General features: G+C 43.2%; 1 protein-coding gene across 3 annotated transcripts in view; it reads right to left on the bottom strand.

Annotated features, from left to right (window-relative positions):
- Window positions 1–17,919, bottom strand: part of LOC120384706 (BTG3 associated nuclear protein) — a 247,863-nt gene that overhangs the window by 115,813 nt on the left and 114,131 nt on the right. For all 3 annotated transcript variants that reach the window (XM_039503693.1, XM_039503694.1, XM_039503695.1), the window contains one exon: window positions 6,290–6,457. In XM_039503693.1, coding sequence (XP_039359627.1) covers window positions 6,290–6,457 — 168 coding nt within the window. The remainder of the gene's footprint in view (window positions 1–6,289; window positions 6,458–17,919) is intronic.

The raw sequence follows: 17,919 nt of genomic DNA, 5'->3' as shown, positions 1-17,919 counted from the left end.
ACTCAGGAGGGGGAAAAAACTAACCTAAAACTCAGGAAAACAGCTAATACAGAGACTATAGTAAACCCTCATGCCCAGCCCCCCTCCCAAGCCCTCACAAATATTTTTAAGCTTCTAAATGATGTTTTCAGAACAGCTGGGCTGCAATGCAGACAAACTGACACTGTGCACCCACTTCACATATCAGTTGGCAGAAATAATAAGAAAGAAAATACATTTTCAAAAGAACACAGAAATACTTTCTGAACCCCCACTAACACTTCTCAAGGGGATATTAAGAAGCATTAACTATCTGGCAGCCAATGAGTTTAAACAGAGCTACAAAACAACAGTTATTTTATCACCTTGAACCTGGTGAAAGGGTCAATAAAGTTTTTCCACTCTCCATTACCTGCAATGCTTTCTTACAAGCTTAGAAAATGTGTTTCAATTTGTCCCTCATTATTTGGTAAACGTTATATTGCTCCCCACCCTAGAGTACTATATGAGCTTGCTGTATAGTTTATTTCCTCCAGGACACCAGGTTGGTTACACCCACCTCTCGAGGGACTTGCACTAGGGTGCTGCTACAGTGTGCCCAGTTCATTATAGTCTCCTCTGAATAAAATGCAGTGTTTTGTTAGACGGCTGCTACCACAGAGAAAAAGGAGCAGCTCAGGCAGGCAGTGTACATGCTGTGCTCTGGTGTGATCACACTGAAATGGAGACGTGTTATGTTTCTGTGGGGCTCGGGGATCACAGTGGTGGATTTTAAAATAAAATAAATATTCAGACTTTGCAGAATATTTCTCCCCAGATAACAGTTTTGAGATGTTTTAGCTTTTAAAGCCTTCGGGCCACATTGTGGCCCAGCCTAACGCAGATGTACGGGGAGTAAGGGGTTGTAAGGCTCATCCTCCTAACTGCGCAGCCTGCTCAGATGGCTGCTCCAGGCACAGGGAGGTAGATAAGTTGAGTAGGGCGACTAGTCCCCTCCCCCCATATGCAAACAAGTGAATGGAAAAGGGATGGAGGAGAGATATGGACTGGGGGGAACCAAAGTAGACTGGAAGCTCATGGGAATAATGAGGGAGTCACAATTCTGCCTGAGAGTTTCTCCTAGGGCAGCACAGTTACACACAACCCCACACTCGGGGCTAGAAGCAAAGGTCTAGCCCTTAATAAATTGACAGTGGCTTTTAAGCTGGCTACATTTTAGCAAACTCATTCAATTTAGTTAATTAAGAATATAAGAACGGCCATACTGGGTCAGACCAAAGGTCCATCTAGCCCAGTATCCTGGCTCCTGACAGTGGCCAATGACAGGTGCTTCAGAGGGAATGAACAGAACAGGTAATCAAGTGATCCCTCCCCTGTCACCCATTCCCAGCTTCGTGCAACAGAGGCTAGGGACACCAAAAGATGCCAAAAGGATATGTAAAATTCTAAAACTAATTTTAAAATGTGCTGTGGTAGAAGTACACCCAAATCAATCGTCAATACATGCCTCGTATTGTGCAAAAAAAAAATACATCAGTGATATTCTCAGTTAAAAACTATTTGTTTTTAAAACACATATGTTATTCACTGAGATTCTTGAAGTTCAGTTCTTCCTTTCCAGAAATCCACTAGCTAAAAGACTTTTTATACAGCTGGCTTGCTAATTATCATCATCAGCAACAGAGATAAGCTATTCAGGTTTAAAACGTTAAAAATATTTGGAACTGTATGAACAGCTAACCTTGACAGATCAGATCAGACTCTACAACATTCCAGTCCACATCAACAAAAACATGGCTGGAATATTATTTTTATTTATTGGTTGAATTATGCATTTGATTTAAACTGCTATCCTGCACTACGGACTGGAGTACTACCAAGTTTGGGGTGGACGGCAGTTAGCTGTATTTCAGAGCTGAATGGGATCTACAAAACAAACAGTTATTAAAAAATGTGTTTTCCATACCAAAGGCCATCATAGGTACCTCAAACATTCTTGTCTTCTGTATGCATCATGGGAACCTGATTTGTGGCTGGAAGATAAAAGTATCTTGGACTTTAAACACATATTAAAGAGAAAATTTAGTGAAGAGTAACATCCACCTATTGGATGTCCATGCTACTGTTCAACTATGATTTCTGCAGTAGAATAATTTCACTGTTAAATTCTATAATGGCAATGTTTTATATATTATTTTACTATACTGTAGGCCTTCCTATGTGCTGCCACCTATGTATGAAACAAGCTTCCTAAACCTATTCAACCAAGCCACCTCTCTCACCTCATTTACATCCATCCTAAAAGCTCTGTACTGCCATGAAGCCAAGGGGACAGCTATACAGTCCCTGAAATCTAACCACCAGGTAGTGATCAAACCAACAGACAAAGGGTGCCATCATAGTGCTCAACCATGACGACTACATTAACAAGGCCAACTGACAACTGTCTGACACCACCTAGTATATGGAAATTAAAGAAGACCCCACACCACAATTTACCCAGGAATTTAAGGATATCATCAAATCTTTCCCCAAACAACTCCAAGAAACACTCTATAAACTCGTCCCCCAGAAATCCACCCCAAGGTCCTTCGACCAGGGAACCCAGGCAGACCCATCATAACTGGCCACGGCACTCTCACTGAAGAAATGTCGGCACTCATAGAACCCATCCTCAAACCACTCACTACACAAAGGGCCAGCTTCCTCCAGGACACAACTGACTTCTTCCGCAAACTCCACAATGTTAACTATCTCCCTCAGAACACCATCCTCACCACCATATATATTATTTCCCGATATACCAACATCCCTCACAGTGACATCATCGCTGCCTGCCTCAAATATTTACAAGACAACTGTGACACTCTACATTTCCCAGACTTGAAGAAGAGCTCCGTGTAAGCTCGAATGCTTGTCTCTCTCATCAACAGAAGCTGGTCCAATAAGAGATACTACCTCAGCCACCTTGTCTTATGAAGCATTAAAAGAAACACAGATAAACTAGTTTAAAGAAACTATATAGATATGACTATGCCTTATTGATTAAGTCTGAGATATTACTGTAAACTTTGTCCTTCCTCTCCCACCCTACTTTTCTGGTCTGTTTATGACCCTCACTTATCACATCCTGTGAAATTTAGACTCTCTTTTTTACTTATTTGAGTGCACAAAAGTGTTCATTGAAAATAATTACTATTATTGTTGACTGTGCAAAGATTACGACTCCTGTTAATCACTGTAATACTCCACAAGAAACTGAGCTATAAGGCCACACACTCTTCAGAATGTTTTGATGACATCACAGTGAACACAGAAAGAAAACTGAATCGTTTTTGATGGCAGACTAATCCTGAGATGTATTTTTTATGTAAATCATAGTCTTCCTCTACTGCGTGAAGCAGCTACCATATTTTACCTGAAAGGTAGATGATGTTTAATTAAAATATACATTATATACCTATTAATACAGATCACTCATTGTACTTAGTCACCTAACAGTTTCTACAATTTAATTAAATCAAACAGAAGCATCTACACTTGACAGTCCAGTCATTACTGTTATTGTTGCCCAATGGCAACATTCACTGACCAGCCAAGAACAAAATTCTAAACTAAATATCTGTCTAAGTAGGTGCAGTAATATGACGTGAAAGCAGTAATATATCAACTCCAGCAAACAAGCAGGATAAGAGAGTTCCATAGGTGAGGGAAGGATATGTATTGAGAAGACCCTGCAATCTATCATAGAATCATAGATTATTAGGGATGGAAGGGACCTCAAGAGGTCATCTAGTCCAACCCCCTGCTCAAAGCAGGACCAATCCCCAAATGGCTCCCTCAGGGCTTGAGCTCACAACCCTGGGTTTAGCAGGCCAATGCTCAAACTACTGAGCTATTCCTCCCCCTTCCCCTTATCTCATAGTGTTGTATCCTAAGACCTGACTAAAGAAACACTCGAGCTTATCTCAACAGCTTGGACAAAAAACAGGGAAAGAGAGAGTTTCTCAAGTAGCTGAATTTCAGATCATTCAAGGCTCACCTTACATTGCTCCCTGAGGCAAATGCTACCATAAAAAGTTGTCTGGGTTCATATGTAACACTTTAAAAAGCCATATTTGACAGCTATGTTGTCATAACTGTGAAATACAGACCTTAGATTACTTCAGAGCTGTAAAATATGACTTATTTTCCCTACTAGCTGGCAATGGGAATTTTGCCACATCCATTATACAGTGTATATATAATAAGTAACAGATGCCTATGAATTATGGGCCTGTAATTCAACCGAGGGGCTCCAGGGATGTCAAACCACAAAAGCAAAGCCTAAGTGGTTCATGTATTTACCTGAACACTGAGATGGAATTACAACTCTGTCATCCAAAAGTTATCACACACACACACTGCATGAATCAATTTAAAAATATATATATTTCCCCTCTTCCTTTTCCTTATACTCTCATCCTACTTCTTATCCCTTCCTTCCTGCTCTCTTTATACCTCTTCCACTCTTTTCAAATTGCTGCTGGAGAAGCTTCAGGACTACTGCTCCCACTTGTTCTTGGGATGCCATAAATGTTTTCAGAGCAGCAGTGGAGCCTGACCAGAGTTTGCTGCTTTTTGTTAACAGTGTTTTCATAGTTCCTGGATGTGAAGGTACCTGGTGGATTCACACAGGACCTCAAACACTCCCAGGAAGTAGGATCAACCATGTTCTGAGGAAAACGCAAGACACAGAAACCATGAAATCCATGGAACATTTCATCCACATTTATCAAAGATGGAGGCTACTATTACTGTCTGTGTCCCACCACTGGCAAAGAGGGTCTCATTGCCCTGAAAGCTAAATGTGCAGATGTTTCAGTAGAACTTCATCATATTCAGGATAAAAAGAAATCTTTAAAGGCTATTACAGAAAGAGACAGAGAGAATGCAGTTTTTGTTTAGATAGGAGACTACTGCCTCTTGAGTTAATATAGTGGACTTCAGAGGACAAAATGCCCTCAACCTGCATCTGTGGGCTTTACATCTCACTGTTGGTCCTTTTTTCATCCAGCAGATTAATGATTAATAGCTTTCCATAATGAACTCCAACACCGGTTAATATGTACATGCTAATGTGGCTCTAAGGTCCACAACTATTGCATTTCGTATAAAGAAAACAGATTTCAAACAGAGCTTCAAAATAAAATCCCATCAATAAATATAGCTTATGGTAACCATTATGCTGATTAGTTGTTTTAATCTGAGAATTCTGGAAATTATTTCAAGTTTCAGTATATAAAATTGTCCATTGAAAGCAGATTTTGACATTTTTGCATAAGATCCAGCGGTTAGTGTTAACATGCAACCAAAACTTCATGGAGGCAAGCAAATTTACTTCCTCTTCTTTGGGCTCACCTCCAAAATGCTGCTTTTAATATATGATGTACAAACACCCCACAATACTGCTTTCAGTATAAGTATGAGCCAAAAATATCCCATGAGAGTATTTCCTAGGTCAACATTTTTCATTTTATTATTGTTCATTCCTATATCTATGTGGAAACAGAGAACTGCCTACTAGATTTTTAAGAATAGCTGATAAATATTTTGTGAACAAAATTAAACATGTCCTAATAAACTGTATGAACAGACTGTGAAAAAGACTTTAACAAGATTCATTTTTCTTTTATTCTTATTATGAATCTTAATCACAGATAAATATACAGCCTCTCTACTGAAAAAGCTTAACAATCTGGTTACCACGTAGTGGGTATACTACATAATGGAATGAACTTGCACATAAATTATTAGTATACGAGGATTTTGTATTTAAACAGCCAAAATTTTTGTTTGGGGTCAGGGAAGGGGTAGTCAAACCAGAATATTATTGCAGAAAGCAGTTGAGACATACGTATATAACCCATTGAAACTATTATGTTTCTTACCTACTGAAATCGGTTACAATTTCATTTCAAAACAAGAACATATTTATTGATTGTTTGGTGGATGGCTTCTCTTCCTCCATCTCAAGCCAGAAACACACACACACGTCTGTTCATCAACATTAAACTCTACTTGCAAGAAAAGCTGCAACAAGCCACCGTCTTATTCCAAAATGATCACTTGAAATTTCATCATCTCTTTCTCAGTTTATATTCAAGTATAGATAGTACGTTATAGCTACATAAAGATACTGCAATGTGTAGTGTCTACGTATGAGCCTGTTGTAAATGTAGATTAATAGGAGCTAATTTTGTTTTCAAATGTTTTGAAAGACAAATGAAATGTTTAGGGTAAATTTCCATTTCTCCAATGTTTCTTTTACCTGAGCCACTATAAGATGAAGAGGAAGGCGTTCGCCTGGAAAAACTTTTCACTGCAAGACTCTGGCCTCGCTGTTTTCGCCGCCAAGCTGTCCGGCATTTGGAGTCTATGCTCTGCTTGATCCGGTACCAGTCGGACTCTGTAATTCCAAATTTATAGAAAAGGTGACCTAGAAAGAGGGGGGGAAAAACACAAAAGGATAGGACAGAATATAAATCCATATTCTGTATGAAATGCTTTTATCTACATGGGGCTGCAAGGACTCTCACACATTCAAAGAGATGAAGGCATTGCCCAAAGTTACCTCAAGGAACATGAGATGCTCGATGGCAGAGATTATCAAAACTGCAGTTGTGTGCAATTACAGCAACCTCACACAAATTACCACACACAAATCAAGTAACTGAATATGTGCAAATGATCAGTTGTGTATTTAACTGGCCACCAGTATATGCAATTTCCCAATTTGCATGTGCATTTGTGGAAATGGCACCATCAGGTTTGAGATGCACAGTAATGAAAATTTGATAGATGAGTTGCTCCTTGGCCAAATGTGGACAAAACTATATTTAAACCTCCCCTACAGTCACAATTTCTAGAAAACTAATGGTGACGCGATGCCAGGACTAATTCTCTAACAGGATTGATATATAAACTGAAGTGTTTTTTGGTTTTGTTTAATGGCCTTATAGAGAGCAGTGTTTTTCAAAGTACGGGTCGTGAGTCAATACTGGGTCGCGGATTGTCAGACACTGGGACACCTTGCTGATTCAAATTATAATGATTATTGCCGCGCAGCAGCTCTAAAGGGCCCCACAGCAGGGACCTGGAGAGAACAGAGGTAGGGGGTGGGTGGGAACTGGGAGAGGAGCAAGTTGGAGCTTGCAGGGGTCCTGCAGGCCTCTCCCCTGGCCCCGGATCTCGCTGTTGCTGGCCGGGAGAGAAGGACTCTTTCCCCGGAACTCTGTGCTCCCTGCGGGCAAGGGGAGAGAGAGGCTCTTCCCCCAGAGCTCCGTGCTCGGAGCTGCCTGCTGCCAGGGAGAGAGAGAGGCCCCTTCCCCGAAGCTAGCTGCTGCCAGCAGGGAGAGGGCTGGCGGGGGGTCCTCTGGCCCCAGCCCTGGGGCAGCCTGCCTGCACCCAAACTCCTCATCCCTGGCCCCACCCCAGAGCCCGCACCCCCAGCCAGAGCCCTCACCTCCCCCACATCCCAACCCCCTGCCCCAGCCCTGAGCCCCCTCCTGCATCCTGAACCCCTCATCCCCAGCCCCACGCCACAGGCCTCACCCCCAGACTTAGCCCTCACCCCACCCTGGGCCACCTCCCACACTCCTTATCATAGGCCTACTAAGGCTAGTGTCTAGTGTTAGTTATGTAAAGTGGGTTAAGCTGGAATCTATTGCAACATTATGATTTTATGAAAACTGTAGTCAACGGATATAATTATGTTGCGTCACAGGCACCAACAATTTTCTTCAACTGGGTCACGAGGAAAAAAGTTTGAAAACCACTGTTCTAGAGCATGTCAAAATCACCTAACTGTAAACTGGAAGATGAAAGAAGTGACCTTTTGAAGGTATTCCTAGTGCTATCTAGTCAGGTCATTCTAAGGAAGCTTTTCTACACTTTCCTAATATAGCCGTTTCAACAGATTATTTTGGTTTCTCCATCCACTGTGTAAAAATAAAAGGATCTTGTGAGTTAAGCTGCATGAAGATTTTCCAGTGAAGCTCATTGGTTTGGTTTTGTTGCAAACTCAGTCCAGGTTCGCAAGCTTTGCAGTAAACATGGGCCTAGTTTCAAGAGAAACAGAAGCAGCAAGCACCAAACACAGGGTTGTGTTTCAACTGTAACAGAAATGGGTTCAGTTTCCAGGACAGTATGGTTAAAAATAATGGGAAAGAAATACATAAGGCATTATCAGCATTTTCACGAGTTCCCAATACAACATTGCCAATTCTCATGATTCTATTGCAAGTCTTGCAATATTTGGTGTTTTTCTTAAAGCCCCAGTTGCCTGAAGTCATTTCATTATACGGTAATCTCATCTTTCATTTAAAAAAAAAAAGAACAAGAAGAAGTTTCTAGCCCTCACAGTTGAAGAGGAAAAGTTTGAAAGAATAAACCCTAACATTTCAAAAACTATAAGGCACAAAAATATGTATATTATTCTTTAAAATGTTGATTTTGAGGGGCTGAGTCACGATTAAACTTTTGGATTTGGCAATATTGCAATTAAATCCCATCTAACGACCTTAATGATGAAAGAGTCATGTTACAAAACCCACAGCTACTACTTAGTCCAATTTCTGATCGAAAATTGAATTGGATGCTTCTCAGCTAAACCAATCAATATGCCCAGCAACATAGTACTGAGTTTCCAATTCATCTCAGCTGACTATGAGGTCACCCTAAATTCCTAGAATGGAAAGACAACCATTTTTGTTAAACCAATAAAGCTCTCTTTAGGCTTCCTTCGTGCTTTTTATTTTGTCGGCCTGTTCACAGGGCTTTGCTAATTGTAATATATTTAGCTGAAAATCCTATTCTAATAGGCTCAACACACAAAACATTATTTTGAGTCTAAATGTCTGATTTTTAATATACAGTTGTTTCTTATGCCTCCTCTCTTGACATAAACTGTCTCTTCTCTCAACAACCAGCTAGTTTTACCATCAAGCCTTCCATTAAAACCCTGATCCTGTGAAGTACTTAAACATGTGCTTAACTTCAAGCTTTTGTGTAGTCCCACTGAAATCATGGGGACTGCTCGTGTGGTTAACGTTAAACCTGGGTGTAAGTGCTTTGCCAGACTGGGGCTGAAAGGGCTAAAATTCTAGATTCACAAGACTGTAAATATTATAACATTTGCTGCTTTCTTTTAATTTTTAAATAAAGGGAAGTTCTTGTAGAATTTCACTTATTCATATGCATATCTTACCGTCTATTTGGTTTATTATATGGATTAAGCCATCACCATTTTTTAACACTGGTTCTGTTTACTGTTGGTCTAAATTAGCTGCATATTTGTTTAAAGAGCAACCAGAAAATGAACAAAGGCAAACTAATTAAAGTCAGGAAAGAATTGGCATCAAAGAGCCCATTACAGAAGCACTGCAAGCCCCAAAAGTTCTCACTGGCAACTGACAGCAAGCAAATATGCTTTTTCAAGATTGTTTTACAACTACTACATTTTGCCTCAGAAAGGAGGCAGAAAATTGACTGAAACTATCTGTTGCTGTGTAATATTTTCCTTTCCATAGGTGTCAGCAAAATGAAAGCACATTCTGTACTGTAAATACTGAGACCACATTTTTCTGAGTGTCATCTATTGCCCTGTAACCTAATATGCTGTATACACAGAAATAGGTTTATAATTTTTTTCAATAACATCCAGCAAAAGCAGTTGCATTTTCACTCTGAGTACATCTCAGCTGCCACTATGTGCCAAAGCTTTCCAGATAAGATATATTGTCACATACTGTGGCGATCACTCTTGTAACCCTGGATTTCCATATATTCTTCTTCCGTATGTTCAAATGTCATTAATAAATACATTTAAACACTTCTTCAGGTTGCACACTGCCTCCAGTAAAGGTAAATCAACAAATTGCAGGTGGATTCTGGGGTTGAGGAGAAGGGCATACACTATTTGGAACTGGCAGCATAATACAGCAGGGGAAGGTTTAAGTTTTACAAAGTAATTCATGGGACATCTCAGGCTAACTGTCACTTTATACAAACAGGAATCAAACAATATAAGCTGTTGGAGACATGATGATCAGAGCTGCAGCAAGCTGCTCATGCTAGGGGAATCAGTGCTTGCATGCCAAGAGCATATGAGAACAGATGTTGCGTACTGGGGCTGTACATTAAGGATGCCTCAGAATTTGCCATGTTGATGAAGCATAGGGAAAGGAGGCCTCTCTCTGTTACAAACAGATAATGGATACATTTCACCATATCACCAGTGTAACGGGTAGTAATACCGAAACACTGGAAAAAGATGAGGACACCTGTTTAGAGTGAAATAGCTCACAAATGAGATTTTGTAAATCACTGCACTCATAAGCTAAACAGGGGTAAGGAGGCAAGAAGCAGATTTTAAACTAGGAGGAGAGAACAGATTTTGGGCTCAGATTTTCAGAACCATGCATGCACATGTGCAGTTAGATCATGCAATTCCTACCTAAATAATATGGCGATGGAAGCCCTACAAATGGTATGGATAGTCACATGGGTGACTAGGAAGGCCACCTTCCATGATAGGTATAGAAGCAAGTCACCAGGGGTTAAAATGGGGGTCCCGTTAGTATGGAAAGGACCAGGTTGAGGTCCCACGCTGGGACCAGTTTTCTAACCTGCGGGTACAGCCTTTCCAGATCTTTCAGGAAACGCCCAACCATGGGGTTGGCAAAGACGGAATGCCCAGCTGCTCCTGGATGGAAGGCAGAAATGGCTGCCAAGTGCACCTTGATCGATGATGCTGTTTCAAGTACAGTAGGTAGTCCAAGATGAGCGGTATTGGCGCCTGCATTGGAGGAGTGCAGCTCTGAGCGCACCAGATTGTAAACCTTTTCCACTTGGCCAGGTAGGTGGCCCTGGTGGAGGACTTCCTGCTACCAAGCAAGACCTCCCTAACAGGCTCAGAGCACATAAGTTCCATGGGGTTCAGCCATGAAGCTTCCAGGCTGTGTGATGAAGGGACTGGAGGTCGGGGTGATGAAGCCGACCATAGTCTTGGGTGATCAGGTCTCGGACCTGTGACAGTGCGATTGGGGTGTCCTCTGACAGCTCCAAGAGCGTGGTGTGTCAGTGTTGGTGAGGCCACGCCAGTGCCACCATTATGATCACCCCGTCTCTGCAGATCTTGAGCAGGACCTTGTGTACTAGTGGGAACGCATACAGCAGATGTTCCATCCAGGGGAGGAGAAATGCGTCCACAAGCGAGCCCAGGCTGTGATTCTGAAAGGAGCAGAATTTTGTGCCCTTTCTGTTGCCTCGTGTGGCAAACAGGTCGATCTGGGGAACTCTCCACCTCTGAAAAATGCTGTGAATTACATCTGGACGGATGGACCACTCATGGTTGTGGAAGGATCTGCTGAGGTAGTCCACCTGCTCATTTTGGGAACCTGGGATGTAGGACGCTTCCAGGCGAATGGAGTGGGCTATGCAGAACTCCCACAGCTTGAGGACTTCCTGACATAGAGGAGAGGAATGGGCTCCACCCTGCTTGCTTATGTAAAACATTGCAGTTGTGTTGTCCATCATAACTGCCATGCACTGCCCTTGTAGATGAGCTTGGAAGGTTTGGCACGCTAGTCTGACCACCCTCAACTCCTTGATGTTGATACGGAGTGAGAGCTTGTCCTGAGACAAGAGGCCCTGCATCTGAATGTCTCCCAGGTGCACACCCCATCCCAGTGCTGATGTGTCCACTACCAGACACAGAGAGGGCTGGGGTCTGTTGAAGGGGACTCCCTCGCACACCTCCTGTGAGTTGAGCCACCAGCAGAGGGACTCGAGGACCTGCACCAGAAGGGTGACCACTATGTCCAGGCAGTCGCGCCCTGGACGGTAAGCCGATGCAAGCCAAGTTTGGAGAGGTCTGAGCCTCAGCCTGGCATGCTGTATTATGTATGTGCATGCCACCATGTGGCTGAGGAGCCCCAGGCAACCCCTTGCTGTGGTGGTAAGGTACTCTCTGAGGCCTTGTATGATGTCCATCATCGCTTGGAAATGAGCCTCCAGCAGGGACGCCCTGGCCTGGCCCGATAAACTCAATTCTTTGCGTTGGTAACAGGGTCGACTTGTTCTCGTTGAAGAGGAGACCCAAGTTGTCAAAGGTGCATGTGACAAAGCGGACCTGTGTCTCCACCTGGAACGCCCCCTAAGCAGCCAGTTGTTGAGGTATGGGTATACCTGCACCTGCCTCCGACGGTCAGAAGGCCGCCACGACTGACATGCACTTGGTAAACATTTGTGGGGCTGTTGACAAGCCAAATGGCAGGACCGTACATTGGTAGTGGGTGACCACAAACCTGAGGACTTGTCTGTGGGCAGAAATATGAATATGTGGAAGTATGTGTCCTTGAGGTAGAGGGTGGCGTACCAGTCTCCTGGATCCAGAGAGGGGATAATCGCACTTAGGGAGACCGTGTGGAACCTCAACTTTTTCTAGAATGGGTCTGAGACCTCCTTTGGCTTAGGGGATTAGGAAATAACAGGAGTAGAATCCCTTGCCCCTTAGCTCCCGAGGAACCTCCTCCACTGGTCCTGTGGCGAGGAGCATCTGTATTTCCTGTATGAGGAGATGCTCGTAAGAAGAGTCTCTGAAGAGGGACAGGGAAGGGAGGTGAAAGGGAGGGGAGGAGCAGAACTGGAGAGAATATCCCACTTCTACTGTGTGAAGGACCCGAAGGTCTGATGTTATTTGGGACCAAGAAGGGTAAAAGTGGGACAGACAGTTCAGGAAACAGGGATGAGGATCCAGTACTGTGATTATAGCCAGGAGCACCTCCTCATGGCTATGCCAGAGGAGGTGGTTCGCGCGGCCAAATCCGTAGCATCCAGTGAGGCCTGTAAAGAGGTCCATGCCACTGCCTTGCCCTCATCCACTATTAACGTGAACTCTACTTGTTGGTTAGCTATCCTCAGCTGGAGCTCCCCAGTTGAGTAGACCTTCCGGCCAAAAAGGTCCATCTTTTTTGAGTCTTTCTACTTGGGCCCTGTTGCCCTTGTCACTCCTTCTCGTTAACCGCCGCCGCCACCAAAAAGCAGGGCTGCAGGTGTGACAATAGTTACTCATATCTTTTTAGAGGTTATGAAATACTTTCTCTCCACCCCTTTGGCTGTCGTGAGAGGGTGGAAGCAAGGTTTTGCCACAGATTTTTTGTAGTGGCCTAAGTGGTCTTTATAAGGGGTAGATCGACCCTGGATGGCCCTTTAGGTGTTAGGATATAAACCATAGGGTCCTCTGGTTCAAACACCTCCTCCGCCTGTAGTCCCACATTGCGGCAATCCTGTGCAGCAGGTCCTGATGTGCCCTGCTATCAATGCGGAGCGGTCCAGAGGAGGAAGACCTTGCCACTGCTTCGTCAGGTGATGGAGACGACAAAGCTAGAGGTGGCACCAGGCCCTCCTGGACCTCTGGCTCCCTGGGGTCGTCCTGCTTGGTGCTGTGGCTCTTGGTGCCGACTGTGGTCTCGGTGCTGGGAGCAGGTGGAACTGGATCCTGTTGAGCGCCACGAGCCGACGCTGCCTCAGAACCTCGAGGTGAGAGACGCTCCCTGGTTGGTGGGGGTGCACGTCCCTCTGAGGCCACTGACTGTGAACCCCTGGAAAATGTGCCCTGGGCCTGGTGATAAGCCTACAGGGTCCAAAATGGCCATTGCGCGGGCCCCTGCCACTGCGCCTGCCACAGCACCATGCTGGTGTTTGTACCTATGCTGGTCTGATCAGTACTGGCTGCACCTAGAATAGTAGGACTCCGCCTCTGAGTACGATGAACGGGACCTAGACCATGATGACCATGGCGGTGCCAGGCGGTACAGTGCTGGGGAGCGGTACTGAGCAGTCTGTGCAGGAGAATGGTGTCACAATGCTGCAAAGCCAGTGCCAGGGAACCCCGTCTCGACGTCAGTGCCACAGAATGAAGCCACAATGGCAGTGTCGGGTAACAGTGCAGAGACCACTGCCATGGAAAGCGACGTCTTGGGGATGGCAAAGGACTCATCATGGCGGGCATGCCTCTAGACGATGCCGCTCACTGCGGCACTGGAAGCCTGTCCCTGCTGGCTGGGGAACCGTCATGGTGATCAGGTCCCTTGCGGCCTCCAAAGTGTCCGGGGTGGAAGGAAGCTATAGCTCCCACACCTGTCACTCCTGATCAGGAGAGTCAAGTGGCACCGAACTCAACGGTCCCCTTTGCAGCCTCCTGTGTAGTCAGCGCAGACTGCTCCTGCATCAGATGCACTCCAGCCACCCCGTCCGCTTTCCTGTGCAGCTTATGTGGCACCAGGGAGTGGGAGCGGTGCCAAGCCGTCTCCAGAGGCTTCGGTGCTGGGGAGTGCCAGTGCCGAGGGTCTCTATGGCCAGAGTCCTTCCTCGGCACCGTCTTACGCATGAAGGCTGGAGCGCTCTGCAAGGAAGTGCTTGGTGCCAGATCCTGCTGGCCCAGGGCCGGTTGGGGACAAAGAGCTGCTTCCATCAGGATCTGCTTGAGCCTGTAGTCTAGCTCCTTTTTCGTCCTTGAGCAGAACCCTTTACAGATTTTGCACCTCTCTGTTTGATGCACCTCCCCCAGACACGAAAGGCAAGAGTCGCAGGGATTGCCCATTGGCATGGGCTTGTGGCAGGTTCCACAGGGCTTAAACCCTTGGGACCGAGGCATGCCCTGAAGCCCAAGAAGAGAAGAAAGGGTTGGGGGGGGGGAACATCCCACCCCAACTAAAACTAATTGTAACAACTAGCAACTAACTACTACTAACTAAAACTACAAACTGACTAACAACTATGAATAAGAAAGACTAGGGGAAGCACTTGCGAAGCAAGCAACCGCAGTTCCAACGACCGCCATGGCAGTAAGAAGGAACTGAAGAGGCGGCAGGTCGGCAGGGACCTATATTCACTGCGATGGAGGCACGACTCCAGGGATCTCCACAGCCAACCCGACAGGTGCTGCTAGGGGAAAAACTTTCCAATGACCGTGCACACGGCACACACATCAAACTGGAATCTACATGATCAAGCACTCGAAGAAGAACATTTTTTACCATTCAGCTAAATGGTAAATAGAAGTACAGTGGAATCCTTTAGAAGTGGATAAATTCATCCTAACAAAAAGGTTCAGTATAACTAAATTAGGGATGTGATGTACCAGGGACTCATGTACAGATAATGGCAATTTGAGCATTAATAACATGAGAAAACTACAATACTATCTCCTGTTTTGTCCTCGAGCAGTAACTGACTACATTCTGGACCAGCATTTAGTCAAGGGCCTCAAGTGGACACAAACTGCAACTCTGATGATGCCAACCCTCCAAAGAGAATGGCAGAGAAGGAATAAAATAAGATATTGTGAATGAGATTCCTAACTTGGGGGTGTCCACACTAGAAAAGCATGGGGATCACTCAGTATATAAGGGAATTGCTTCTATCAGCTACAAACAAAGGCAGCATGGAGAATACTCAGACAATACAATAATCATTCTGGTGTCTAAAGAGTACAGATTCCAACAGAATCCATCTCTGAATAAATGCAGGAACCATGTAACCATTTTGATGAAAAGCACAGAAAAACAGTTACAATTCACCAGTTTGGGAAAAGAGGCAATAACAGTATTTTGGGAGCTAGATGCCCTTATACAGGCAATAGTGGAAGTAAAGAATATAGCCTATGTAATGACAGATTAATATATTTTCAGAAGATCCTTTCCTTTAGGGCTGTGAATGGGCAATGGTAATTTTCAAAACAAAGGATGTGCTTGTTTTTAAACATTAAGGGGTCAATGTTTGCTTTCTTTGGGATCCTCACTTCCTAAACAAAGTTCTCTACAAAAAAAAAAAAATACACGTGAGACTCAAAATACAACTTAAAACAAATCTGAGCTAAGAGCTTGAGCAATTTCTGTGGCCCAGATAGCAGCAGGAGCAGCATGGGATCTGCACAAAGGATTCATAGAGCACTTCTGGGTTCTTGGAAATACACACAGAGAAAGCCATTTGGTTTGCCTCCCGTCTTCAATTTTTTGCAATGTTATAAAACAAATGGTCCCATCACACTAAACAAAGACAGGAAAGAAAATAAATTGTCCAGGGAAACAAAAAAACACCCTAAAACTAAACAAGAATTTCTTAGTAACTCTTTGAGGTGAAACCCTGGATTGGAGTACAAGTTTGTTTTTGAATTCTAATTTGGGATTCAATTTGAATTCTAATTTGGGATACATTTATGGAAAAGTTAAAATATGACTCAAATGAAACAGGATTCAACATATTTCCAAAACTAGAAGGTTTCTTCTTTACCATGTTTGTGTAAGTCAGAAAAAAAATGTTTTGGAAGATTTTATAGATGGCCTGACAATATCTATGCAACGAACATCAGAAAAAAAATTCCAGTCACAATCTGCATGTAAAACCAACATGTACTTTCAAGTTCTAGAGAAACCTGATGGGCAGTGTATTGAGAAAAGTGGATAGTCTTTTTTTTGCTTGTTTGTTTAAGTACATACACAAGAATAGCCCTCTTGTTTCTTTAAAAGTCAGAATTCATTCAGCAGAGGAAGCAATCCACAGCAAGCATTAAATTATAAAGAAAGGAACATATTTAAGAACAGATGTATGAGAATACAATTATAATATTAAAAGAAGAAATGCAATATTTTATCCCCTAAAACACAAAACTTGATACCAACAGTTTAATTTCCTAATAATAAAATTAGAAGGATTCTTGATAAGCCTTTGCTGCTTATTTATAAATACTGACAATTAAGAATGCCGCCTTTGCTCTATGAATATGAAAGATAAGAGTGTTTATATTTTTATTATAGTCAGGTATCTGAGAGAATTCCATATTTACTTCTCACTGATCCTAGTTACCATGGGATTTCTTTTTTGTTTTATTTTGTTTTTTTACATATAATAAATACACATACCCCATAACCACTAGATAGGTGCATTTTCATAAATTTAAATAAATATATATTTTAATCTATAAATAAAGGTCGTGTTCTTTTCTTTTTACAATTACAACATGTTTTTCAAACTTCTGAAGGAAAAGTAGATTGTCAAACTAGAAATTTAAAAGATGCACAATTTTTTTTCATTTTTTTAAAACAAAAAATTGACCAGAATAAGATGAAAACTGTAAGTCAAACATTTTAGGCTTTGAATTACTGCATGCATGGAACAGTGAAGTGGGGTGATTATTTGGGGCTTTGTCTGGCAAAACTCTTTTTTCTTTTTAATAGAAGGTGTCAAATTTGGAGTCATTTCTACTAAACTAATAGTCGGGCTGGTGTTGGGGTAGCAAGCAGGGCAATTACCCGGGACCCCATGGCACGGGGGGGCCAGTGAAGCTAAGTTACACCATATCTAGAGAGTCACTGTGGGTAAATGTAATGTGAGTATTACAGTAATTTAATCTCTAAAAGTGGAAATAAATCACACTTAAAGCAAAGGTTTTCAAACTGTGGGGTGCATCCCCGTAGGGTGGTGCAGAGGGGCGAGCAGTGACGCCAGGCAGCTCAAGCTTCGGGCCCAGTCCCAGGGCTTGGGCTTCAGCCTTGGTCTGCAGGCTCACTCCTTGGTTTGTGCCCTGAGCCCCAGCGAGTCTAACGCTGGCAATGATAATAGCATGTGACAACTAAATTCTGAGTAATACACCTCTGAAGTTGGTTTTGTGCCTTTAGGTTTCAATTCTTCCAAGCATAATTGTGGTCATGCACTGACCATACAGAAATAATTTTAGAAGAGTCATTGTTTGCTTGAGATTTTTTATTTTTTGTAAATTCCATATTTCATATCCACAGCATGGAGGCCAACGTATCTCTCTTAAATAACCCAAAAATGTTCAAGTTTGTGGGGAAGAGGAGAGGAAGGAGAAGAGAGTAAAAATGTGCACATTCATGG

Source organism: Mauremys reevesii, linkage group 16, assembly GCF_016161935.1.
Source record: "Mauremys reevesii isolate NIE-2019 linkage group 16, ASM1616193v1, whole genome shotgun sequence".
Taxonomy (NCBI): Eukaryota; Metazoa; Chordata; order Testudines; family Geoemydidae; genus Mauremys; species Mauremys reevesii.
Note: the sequence above shows the minus strand (reverse complement) of the source record. Positions and strands in the feature narration are given on the sequence as shown.